Source organism: Salmo salar, chromosome 07, assembly GCF_965601325.2.
Source record: "Salmo salar chromosome 07, fSalSal1, whole genome shotgun sequence".
Taxonomy (NCBI): Eukaryota; Metazoa; Chordata; class Actinopteri; order Salmoniformes; family Salmonidae; genus Salmo; species Salmo salar.
This window is the reverse complement of record NC_138297.1, coordinates 22,312,021-22,324,496: the sequence shown is the minus strand read 5'-3', so window position 1 is coordinate 22,324,496 and position 12,476 is coordinate 22,312,021. Positions and strand designations below refer to the sequence as shown.

Genomic DNA, 12,476 nt, shown 5'->3' with positions numbered 1-12,476 from the left:
CTTCTGTGGAATGATTTTGACTGCAACGCCGGCGGGCATATCTGTGCGTACGTTTTAGCGTCTACCTCCCGTGCGCATTAATATTGAGAGCCCCAGTTTAAATATAGACACTTCAGTTCTGTTGGGATAAATATTAATGGCCATAATTCGCCAGTACTCAGTCATAATCATGATGTAAGAGACGTGAGGCATCGGAGGTCACAGGTGATCACTCAGCAGAGGGGAGAATGGAAGAGAACCCGGTTATGAGAGGGCATATCTAACAATGGCAGCCAGTGAGTCTGGATCATGGTTAATAATGACACTATTAGAGGGAAGAAAGTGGATGGAAAGAATGAAGCTTAGTTAAATTTTTGAAAATGGAGACGATGGAGGAGGAAAATATTGCAATGATTTGAGATGCAAGTTACTGTAGATATTGGATTTGGAATATGACATTAACTGTGGGCTCTCCCACAGGGCAAAATTTGACACATTTAATGAAAATGTTAACATGTTTATCCTGTTGAGAAGAGGTCATGTAAGCAGATTACAACCAGATGGTCTCTAAAGCCTTGTTCACACTGCAGGCCTTAATGCTCAAATCAGTTTTGCTTTTCAAATCCATTTTGGACTACTGTCTGTCCAAACAGAAGTTACAAGTGACCAAATCAGATATGTACTGTATATTCAGACAGCAGTCATTTGCTGACATGGCTAAGCTAGTTGTCGTAGTAATGATGGGTATGTGTGCAGTGATGTAGACTGATTGGTGATGGGAATCTTGCTTCCTATCACTCAGAAGTTATGTAGCAGTTAAGGTGACAACAATGCCTGCCATGGACGTTTCCCAGTTTCATTGAATGTTCAAAATTAATTTTCAAAACAAGTCATTTATGTCTAGCCACAGCAGTCAACTAGCTAGATAGGTAGCTCTTGAGCTTTCTAGCACATTCACTAGTTTATTAGTAAACAATTAACAAACTAGGGGGGGTTGTCTAACTTTTTTTGTTGCTATGGGGAGGGTTGTGTTTTTTTATTGGGAACAGAGGAGGGTAGAGAATTTTTTCCATGTTTACATTCACCTTTTTGAAGGTTGCAACCAGTTTTGCCCGCTGGGATATTGAGAGGTGATGGAAGAGGCGATTGAACTACATCGATTCACCTGTTGAATGCAACTTACTCATTGAACAAGACGTTGTGCTGAGGGCACATTCCCAGATGCTTCCTAATGGTGTCCATGTCCGTGCGGATATCGTAACCATTTATGAAAGCGGTCCCCGATGTTGGAGCGAAGAGTCCCGTCAAGATCGACCTATAGGATAAGCGGAGAACAAGAAAATGCGCTGGGAAAGTGTGACGTCATTTTCACTTCCGTATCCCTGGAAACCGAATTGAAAACCTTCATAAAACACATGTAAATTAATCTACAAATACGAATATCATTTTATGTATCTTAAATAACCACATTTTCATGATTTGGATTATAAAATTCTGGAATAAGTGGTGGCAGGAACAGACGTCAATTTCCAAGTATATAACAACCAATCAACAACCTGTATCATGGTTGGCTAATCAATCAATAACATTCACATTGACTATACAATTGTGAAGCTAGACATGCTACATCATTGCAGCGGCAATGAAGTAGCATCTTTAAAAAGTGAATTAAATCTAAGTCAGCTTGTGAAAACATTATAACCCGTCAATTCCCACTCACTTTCCACTAGCAGTTAGTCTTCTTTCAAACTCATCATGAAGTAATAGCAAGATGTGTAAACTTTCTACATCATTATTTATAGAAGAAATTGGAGTGAAATTAACTATACTGAACAAAAATAAACACAATATGCAACAATTTCAAAGATTTTACTGAGTTATAGTTCATATAAGGAAATCAGTTAATTGAAATAAATAAATTAGGCCATAATCTATGGATTTCACATGACTGGGCAGGGGTGCAGCTATGGGTTGGCCTGGGAGGGCATAGGCCCACCCACTTGGCAGCCAGGTTCAGCCAATCAGAATTTGTTTTTCCCCACAAAAGGGATATACACTGCTCAAAAAAATAAAGGGAACACTTAAACAACACAATGTAACTCCAAGTCAATCACCCTTCTGTGAAATCAAACTGTCCACTTAGGAAGCAACACTGATTGACAATACATTTCACATGCTGTTGTGCAAATGGAATAGACAACAGGTGGAAATTATAGGCAATAAGCAAGACACCCCCAATAAAGGAGTGGTTCTGCAGGTGGAGACCACAGACCACTTCTCAGTTCCTATGCTTCCTGGCTGATGTTTTGGTCACTTTTGAATGCTGCCGGTGCTTTCACTCTAGTGGTAGCATGAGTCTACAACCCACACAAGTGGCTCAGGTAGTGCAGCTCATCCAGGATGGCACATCAATGCGAGCTGTGGCAAGAAGGTTTGCTGTGTCTGTCAGCATAGTGTCCAGAGCATGGAGGCGCTACCAGGAGACAAGCCAGTACATCAGGAGACGTGGAGGAGGCCGTAGGAGGGCAACAACCCAGCAGCAGGACCGCTACCTCTGCCTTTTGCACTGCCAGAGCCCTGCAAAATGACCTCCAGCAGGCCACAAATGTGCATGTGTCTGCTCAAACGGTCAGAAACAGACTCCATGAGGGTGGTATGAGGGCCCGACGTCCACAGGTGGGGGTTGTGCTTACAGCCCAACACCGTGCAGGACGTTTGGCATTTTCCAGAGAACACCAAGATTGGCAAATTCGCCACTGGCGCCATGTGCTCTTCACAGATGAAAGCAGGTTCACACTGAGCACGTGACAGAATCTGGAGACGCCGTGGAGAACGTTCTGCTGCCTGCAACATCCTCCAGCATGACCGGTTTGGCGGTGGGTCAGTCATGGTGTGGGGTGGCATTTCTTTGGGGGGCCGCACAGCCCTCCATGTGCTCGCCAGAGGTAGCCTGACTGCCATTAGGTACCGAGATGAGATCCTCACACCCCTTGTGAGACCATATGCTGGTGCAGTTGGCCCTGGGTTCCTCCTAATGCAAGACAATGCTAGACCTCATGTGGCTGGAGTGTGTCAGCAGTTCCTGCAAGAGGAAGGCATTGATGCTATGGACTGGCCCGCCCGTTCCCCAGACCTGAATCCAATTGAGCACATCTGGGACATCATGTCTCGCTCCATCCACCAACGCCAGACTGTCCAGGAGTTGGCGGATGCTTTAGTCCAGGTCTGGGAGGAGATCCCTCAGGAGACCATCCGCCACCTCATCAGGAGCATGCCCAGGCGTTGTAGGGAGGTCATACAGGCACGTGGATGCCACACACACTACTGAGCCTCATTTTGACTTGTTTTAAGGACATTACATCAAAGTTGGATCAGCGTGTAGTGTGATTTTCCACATTAATTTTGAGTGTGACTCCAAATCCAGACCTCCATGGGTTGATAAATTGGATTTCCATTGATTATTTTTGTGTGATTTTGTTGTCAGCACATTCAACTATGTAAAGAAAAAAGTATTTAATAAGATTATTTCTTTCATTCAGATCTAGGATGTGTTGTTTAAGTGTTCCCTTTATTTTTTTGAGCGGTGTATTACAGACATAAATACTCCTCAGCAACCCCCCTCCTCCTCCTCAAATGATCCCGCAGGTGAAGAAGTAGGAAGTGGAGGTCTTGGCTGGCGTGGTTACATTTGATCTACGGTTGTGAGGCCAGTTAGACATACTGCCAAATTCTCTAAAATGATGTTGGAGGCAGCTTATGGTAGAGAAATTAACATTAAATTATCTGGCAACAGCTCTGGTGGACATTCCTGCAGTCAGCATGCCAATTGCACACTCCCTCAAAACTTAAGACATCTGTGGTATTGTGTTGTGTGACAAAACTGCACATTTAAAGGTTTACTTTTATTGTCCTCAGCACAAGGTGCACCTGTGTATTGATCATGCTGTTTAATCAGCTTCTTGATATGCCAAATCTGTCAGGATTATATTGGAAAAGGAGAAATGCTCATTAATAGTGATGTAAACAAATTTGTGCACAAAGTTTGAGAGAAATAAGATTTTTGTGCTTATAGAACATTTTTTACTTCAGCTCATGAAACATGGGACCAACAATTGACATGTTGCGTACAATTATTTGTTCAGTATAGAGTGCAAATGTGCAAATCAACAATGCATTGATAAATCTTTCATTTCATTTATTTTTCAAGTGCAAGAAAGTTTTATGGGGTCTTTGATATCGTATTGCCACACTTAGTCACAAAGAGCTTTGTGGACAGAACGTTCAACTGGTATTAGATGGTGACAAAGCACTTGCTTGTCCTTCCCTTTACTTGTCATGCTTTGCTCCCTCGCTTCAGTTCTGGCTTTCATTCCGCTTGCTCAGCTGAGACCTGTTGTCTTCTTCAGTTCCCTCTCTCTCTCTACCCACACATTCTCTATCTATATCTTTCTCTCTCTTTTTCTCTCCCTCGCTCTCACTGTCCCCATCCACTCTCTCTTCATCCTCTTCATCTCCCCACCCGTTTTCTCTCTTTCCCTCTCCCTCACTCACTCTCTGGCCTTGTTGACGGTCTTCATTTTGTGCCGTCTTAACCTTACCTAACCTCTTGCACTCGTTTTTCGACCAGCAATGACTCCCCCAATGACTCCCCCTTACACCCCGGCACTGCTGCTAACTTACTTTATTGTACTCTCAGAAGGCTTGCCTCAACCTGAGCTGTGGCCATAGTGCTAACACCATGAGCTGAGAGCGATGCCAAAGTTCTTTGATGAAAGGATTAAACTTGGAATGCAACAGAGCTAAGAGCTGAATATTGCCATTGGCTCTGTTGTAGACAGGCAAATTGCAGCATGAACCAACACACACAATCAACTTTGTGTAAGCAGTGTTACGGCCCTGAAAAGCACTATATAATGTGTAACCATGGAGAGCTGATAGTTTGTATGACCTCTTCTCACCTCTCCACTGTTATACCTGATGTGTGCTGAGCTTTCTGGGTCAAAATGGCTCCTGGGCCATGGCATCAACCACGTTACACATTGGCAGGGGATGAGGTGAGTTGCCCCCATATAATGTCAAGTGCTAAATCGTTGAGCACCTGGGAAAGTACTACATAATTTCAGTCCATTTGTATTATTATGTTACTTACATAGTGGTTGTTTTTCCTGCGCCATTGTGACCAAGGAAAGAGGTGATGTGATTCTCATAGAAGTCCACACTAAGTCCATCCACAGCAAGCTTTTTTCCCGTTTTGTAGATCTTTACAAGGTTCCTGATTGAGACCCCTGCCTTCATATTGGGTGGTGGCTTTTCCAAATAATCTTTAAAATGAAACACAAAAAAAGAGATGATCCTGCTTTAGACAAATGAATGTGACAATGTCACGTGTCTTTAAATGAATGTATAGATGGTAAATAATACATTACATACATGAAATTAGATGTTTATATATATGTCATGCGTGGCAGGGGGTGTTTGTTTTGTGTGGTTCGGGTTTTTGGGTTTATGTTCTACATTTTCTATTTCTATGAGTTTATCTAGTTTTTCTATTTCTATGTTGGGGTTTTGGTAGGACCTCCAATTAGAGGCAGCTGGTTGTCATTGCCTCTAATTGGAAGCCATATTTAGATGGGTTGGTTTTTCTCTTGCGTTTTGTGTGTGGTTGTTTCCTGTATAGTCTGTGCACCTTACGGGACTGTTTTCGTCATTTGTTTTGTTTAAGTGTTTTTTCTTTAATAAATAAGATGATGATCAATATACCCGCTGCATTTTGGTCCACTCCATACGATGCCCGTGACATGAACAAAAATATAAATGCAAAATCCAACGATTCCAACGAGCTACAGCTGATATAAGGAAATCAGTCAATTGAAATAAATTCATTAGGACCTATATGGATTTCACATGATTGGGCAGGACCGCAGCAGCCATGCGTGGGCCTGGGAAGGCATAGGCCCACTCACTTGGGAGCCAGGACCACCCATTGGGAAGCCAGGCCCAGCCAATCAGAATTAGTTTTTCCCCCATAAAAATGGCTTTATTACAGACAGAAATAGTCCTCAGTTTCAACTGCTGTCCAAGTGGCTGGTCTCAGACAATCCTGCAGGTGAAGAAGCCAGATGTGGAGGTCCTGGGCTGGCGTGGTTACACGTGGTCTGCGGTTGTGAGGCCGGTTGGATGTACTGCCAAATTCTCTAAAACAACGGTGGAGACGGCTTATGGTAGAGAAATGAACATTCAATACTTTGGCAACAGCTCTGTTGGACATTCCTGCAATCAGCATGACAATTGCATGCTCCCTCAAAATTTGAGACAACTGTAGCTTTGTGTTGTGTGACAACTGCACATTTTAGAGTGGCCTTTAATTGTCCCAAGCACAATGTGCACCTGTGTAATGATCATAATGTTCAATCAGCTTCTTGATATGACACACTTGTCAGGTGTATGGATTATCTTGGCAAAGGATAAATGTTCACTAACAGGGATGTAAACAAATTTGTGCATGAATTTGAGAGAGATAAGCTTTTTGTGCATATGGAAAAATTTGGGGATCTTTTATTTCAGCTCATGAAACATGGGACGAAAACATAATTTCCAAAATCATGGTAATTAATATGGAGTTGTTCTTTGCTGCTATAACAGCCTTCACTCTTTGGGGAAGCTTTTCCACTAGATGTTGGAACATTGCTGCAGGGACCTTCTTCCATTCAGCCTCAAGAGCATTAGTGAGGTTCGGCACTGATGTTGGGCATTTAGGCCTGGCTCCCAGTTGGCATTCCAATTCATTCCAAAGGTGTTCGATAGGGTTGAGGTCAGGGCTCTCTGCAGACCAGTCAAGTTCTTCCACACCAATCTCGACAAACTATTTCTGTGAACCTCGCTTTGTGCACGGGGATATTGTCATGCTGAAACAGGAAAGGGCCTTACCCAAACTGTTGCCACAAAGTTGGAAGCATAGAATGGTCTAGAACTTCATTGTATGCTGTAGTGTTAAGACTTCCCTTCACTGGAACTAAGGGGCCTAGCCCGAACCATGACAAACAGTCCCAGACCATTATTCCTCCTCCACCAAACTTTATAGTTGGCACTATGCATTCGGGTAGGTAGCGTTCTCCTAGCATCCGCCAAACCCAGATTTGTCCGTCGGACTGCCAGATGGTGAAGCGTGATTAAATCACGCCTGAGAACGTGTTTCCAATTGTGGTGAGCTTTACACCACTCCAGCCAACACTTGGTGAGCTTAGGCTTGTGTGTGGCTGCTCGGCCATGGAAACCGATTTCATGAAGCTCCCAACGAAGCTCCTTTGTGGCTGAGCCATTGTTGCTCCTACATCATGTTTCCACTTCACAATAACAGCACATACACTGACCGGGGCAGCTCTAGCAGGGCAGAAATTTGTTGAACTCACTTGTTGTAAAGGTGGCATCCTATGAAGGTGCCATGTTGAAAGTCACTGAGCTCTTCAGTAAGGACATTCTACTGCCAAAGTTTTTTCTATGGAGATTGCATGACACGTGTCAGCAACGGGTGTGGCTGAAATAGTCGAATCCACTAATTTGAAGGGGTGTCCATATATTTTTGTATATATAGTGTATGTTGTCGCTGAAAACCTAATCTCCATAATATTAACTTTTCAAGAAATGGAAAATATGCAATTTTCCCATTAACGAACACACGATTATTAAACTTTAAAAACTATTTTGAATACATTTTCTTGGTCCTAGAGTCATGAAATGTTCAGAGCAAATTGAGGGGAGTTACTGTTATCAGTAAATTATTTATTTTTGTTGCAAAATGGAGTAACAAGGTTTTCATCAGACAGCGACGCTATGCCATTTAGCAGACACTTTAACCATGTTTGATTCATGCCCTCAGAAAAGCTACCTCAAAGTATATTCCACACAAAATCTACTCACAGCCAAAATCTATGTTCTACACAAAATCTACCCACAGCTGAATAATTATATTCCCTTTATGAGATAAAAAAGGTGTCTGCTATTACAACAAAAGCTCAGTTATATGAAATACATTTTACGGATGCTAAGTGACAGGTTTACAACTCTCTGCTCTCCCCTCTCCAAACAACAGAATCGGTTTTAGTTACACCATGTGTCACATTTCCTCTTGGCTAGAGGCTACCCCTTTCTGTTGTTCCCACAACCGGTGTGAAACTCACTTTGGTCACAGATTTAGGCAAAAATAAGAGAGAAAATATACATAAAGAGTGTCACAGTGACTGTGTCTACACTTGACACTTACATACGACTTCTGCTTTCAAAATACAAAGATCGCATTGAAAAGACAGTCTAGATGATTGTGTTCGGATCTGGCGCCACCTCAGGATTTCTCCTGTATGTACACAATCAGGCTACCGAAAGCTCATACAGTGGGCGACGACCCGATATCATCAGCACTCCGCCCACAAGTCTCCAGAATACATACTTGTGTTTTGGCAGCGTTAGGTACTTTTTCATTATAACATTGGAGGAAATAGGTTCCTAGTGTGTGAGGAACATGTTTCCTGGCCTCATAAATGCTAGCCATCTAGATAACATTTTGGTAAATTATTTTTTGTTTGGCTAGAGTTATGCTAACCTGTTTGCAATCCCTTAAGCTTTGCTTGCTAGCTTGCTGGCTAGCTACAGATGTTAGCTGATAGTTAGCTACAGTAGTTAACTTCTGCCAACAAGTTGTTATTGCGTTATTAGCATATTTGTGGCCCGTTTCAGGAAACTAGGCGTATGTCGCAAGTCACAACTTCACAGCAGATCCATTTTAATGTTTTTTGAGTGGGCTAGACATGCCGAGAGAGGAGTTCGGATTGGTCTGCCATATAGAAGGCTTCTGTCTATTTGAGCTGATCAGTCTGTGTTGGTAATCCTGTTGAACATGCCTTTTAAAAAATATATATATATTGTGTAGTGGAGCTGCATAAGTGTTGCTCTCCACTTTCTGGAGGATCGAGTTTTGAAATCAGTGGAATTAGAGTATGATAGCTAAAGAGGTGGAGAAAACACCGGTCTCCGGATTACATCTTCAAACTAAGGGAAACCGTGAAATGGCATCCGTGACAGGGAGATGCGTCCATCATGAGGATGTATATGGGTAAGATAGTCTAGCTAGCTACATTTTCAGATATTACACATTTCTAATTTTGACAGAAAGTGGTTTCATTTCAAGCTAAAGTTTAATGTTAGCTAACTATCTAACGTTAGCTGGCTGGCTCCCTAGCTAATGTTACGCGTATGACATTATTCGTATCCCAGAACCATTTACTTTGCTAGTTAGAGCCTAATGTTAGCTAGCTAGCTAACATTGAACCTGGTTGGTTAGCTCCCAGCAGATTCATGCAGGGTAGTAATGACATGATTTGGCACTATGTTCATTGTTGTTTAACTAGCTAATGTTAGCTGTCTGGCTCATTAGCTAACGTTACGTGACGTGTGTGATCTTACATTTTGTTTATCTAGCTAGGTTCATTGTTTACTTAGCTAGGTGCATGTCTTAAGCTAAAGTGTACTGTTAGCTAGCTAGCTAACGTTAGCTGGCTGGCTCTTTAGCTAACTTTATGTGACGTGTGTGTGATCTCACACTTTGTTTACCTAACTAAATGTAAAATGTAAATGTAAATGTAACTAGGTTCATTGTTAACCTAGCTAGCTACATGTCTTAAGCTAAAGTGTACAACACCTGTTGAATATGTCCGGTGTCAGTAAACGTCGGCAAAAAAAGCGTAATAAAATTGTTGTCAGCAGAGCTGGTTAGGCTGTTTTCATCTTATCCGGAGGTAAACAATCATCAGCCAGAGCGTCAAGTGTGCACTCTGAACGCTCCGAGAGTGAAACAAGATGGGTGGGGCTAAAGCTTAAGAGGGTGTGAACGATGATGAATGGGTGTAAACAAAGAAGAGCTCTTCACTAGATAACAAAACATTCAAAGGCCATTTTCTCAAAAGTGAGTTTTCAAGTTTATCAACTTTCAAAGCAGAATTACTTTCCCATTGTTCCTCAAAAATGCAGTGTATGATATACCATTTTATAGTTGAGTCTCTACTTTATCTAATGTAAAAAACACAATTTCAAATGTTGCTGCATAAGACCAAATCCAGGTGTTGAGTCACATTTTGCCTATTCCAGAATGCATACTGGTATTTGAATATAGCATGGGAAAAGGGAATCCGGACACAATGTGGACACATTCAAATTTAAGTGTGCCAATAAAAGTGTGCCAATAAAACACCACTGCACCTCCCTCGACCAAATGTTAATTAGCAGTCATTTACTAATGAGGCTTTGACTTTCCAAGCTCAACCTTGTTTTTCCCCCAGCATTATCTGTCTATTATTATCTAACACAAAATCAAGGTGCCAACAATCAGGAGTCTAAAGTTATAATGAACTAGGCTTATTGAAGTTGCATTCTGTCTGTGATGGGAATGACCTGTGTTAAACCAGACAAATAAATAACTGTTGCGTAATGCCTGAGTGTGGGTGTGTTTGTGCACAGGTGTTTGTGTGAATACCACTGGCTACTATACCATTATATTCCATGGGATCCTTGAACTGACCAGGGTCAGCGTTGGGCACCGCAGACGTCCCGCACCAATAGGAGGCCGTGAAAGGGAAGGACCACGGCTTGGCTATTCCATATTGGCCTGTTATCAAGCGTGGAGGAACATCATTCACATTTTAATAACAGCTTGAGGGATGACACTTTGCAGTGCATGTTTCCATCCAGCTAGACTGGCACAAATCCCCCTCTTATTTTAATTAGAGAAGATGAGATGAATATATTACGGCAGTCTGCTGGGATATTCAAAATTTTTTCTTGTTATTGACCATCAACAACACATACACGAAGAGTGAATCAATTCTGTGTACTCTGGATTCCGTAATTACAATATAACGTACATTTGGTCTATGAAACAGTTTAACCCCCAATGTCAGAGTACTATAGCATCACACGGGTGGAATGTGTTCCATTTATGTACATTATGTTCATGTCAGTGGGACATACGCTACTTATCGACTGCACTTTATCCACTAACTGATGTCATTATGAACAGCACTCGCAGAGCATGGTGTCCATAATAGGACAGTCACAACTTAATGGAAGTTGTGTCAGTCACTTGGAGTTGGAGAGTCCTAATATGGACACTGTACTGTAAGCATTACGTTATAGGGTGACGTGAATCCTGGGAGACGCGGATACAGGGTCAGTTGTTCCCCACTGATGGTTAAGATTGGGGGAGGGGAAGCCGATCCTAGATCTGTACCTAGGGGAAACTTTACTCCGGAGTGTGCATTATTGATGGCTTTCTCATGAATGAGTTACCTGGGAAGACGTTCTCGATGTACCACGTGAGCAGCCAGTAGATGAGAGCGTCGATGAGCATCATGATGATGGACACGATGAAACTGTACCGATCTCCCTCAGGATTTTGGGCAATGTTACTCCACTGGATACCGATGCCCTGCTCCTCGTACTTGGCGAAGTTCTCACAGCCATACCCGAAGGCCACACACGACAGCAAACTCTGGAAATGGATGCAGTTTAGATCTGATTGGTTATTATCCAAGAGTGGATGTCGGGCTTCATGTCAGATCATCATTATCACCTTCAACATTTGTGAGGCAGAGCATGTCAGGAACCTCAAGGCAAAAAAAAGGACTTGTACCAGATATGCAGCACTGTCATTGAATTATACACAACATTAGGAACACATGCTCTTTTAGACTGACCAGGTGAATCCAGGTGAAAGCTAACATCCCTTATTGAGGTCACTTGTTAAATCCACTTCAAATCAGTGTAGATGAAGGGGAGGGGACAGGTTAAAGAAGGATGTTTAAGCCTTGAGACATGGATTGTATATGTGTGCCATTCAGAGGGTGAATGGCAAGACAAAATATTTAAGTGCCTTTGAACGGGGTATGGTAGTAGGTGCCAGGCACACCGGTTTGAGTGTGAAGAACTGCAACGCTGCTGGATTTTTCACACTCAACAGTTTCCTGTGTGCATCAAGAATGGTCCGCCACCCAAAGGACATCCAGCCAACTTGACACAATAGTCATTTTGGAAGCATTGACGTCAACATGGACCAGCATCCATGTGGAACGCTTCCAACAACTTGTAGAATCCATGCCCCAAAGAATTGAGGCTGTTCTGAGGGCAAAGGGGGTGAAACTCAATATTAGGAAGGTGTTCTTAATGTTTTGTACCCTCAGTGTATCGTGTGATTTTTCAGTTGAGCCTTTGACTAGGATCAGTGCCTACTCTAGCTATGGGAAACCATGGTCGTGTTCAATAGGGCTAATTGTAGGAAAAACCTTTTGCAACAGTATCTGTATTCTAATTGGAAACATTACACCCTATTTTAAAATGCTTCAAAAACATATCTTTGATACAGTAGGATATTGCTGGGGAAATGACAAATGGTGCTTTGCCCATGACACATCCTCTGGTAGAGCCGATCACTCTCTTCTGCCATATTGCCTGCC

General features: G+C 42.4%; 1 protein-coding gene across 1 annotated transcript in view; it reads right to left on the bottom strand.

The window, feature by feature from the left end:
- LOC106608787 (phospholipid-transporting ATPase ABCA1) overlaps nt 1-12,476 on the bottom strand; it is a 253,841-nt gene that overhangs the window by 171,180 nt on the left and 70,185 nt on the right. Inside the window, exons 14-17 of the mRNA XM_082977279.1 lie at nt 11,314-11,515; nt 10,517-10,633; nt 5,129-5,300; nt 1,163-1,294 (exon numbers count right to left, since the gene is read on the bottom strand). Of these exons, the coding sequence (XP_082833405.1) occupies nt 1,163-1,294; nt 5,129-5,300; nt 10,517-10,633; nt 11,314-11,515 (623 nt within the window). The remainder of the gene's footprint in view (nt 1-1,162; nt 1,295-5,128; nt 5,301-10,516; nt 10,634-11,313; nt 11,516-12,476) is intronic.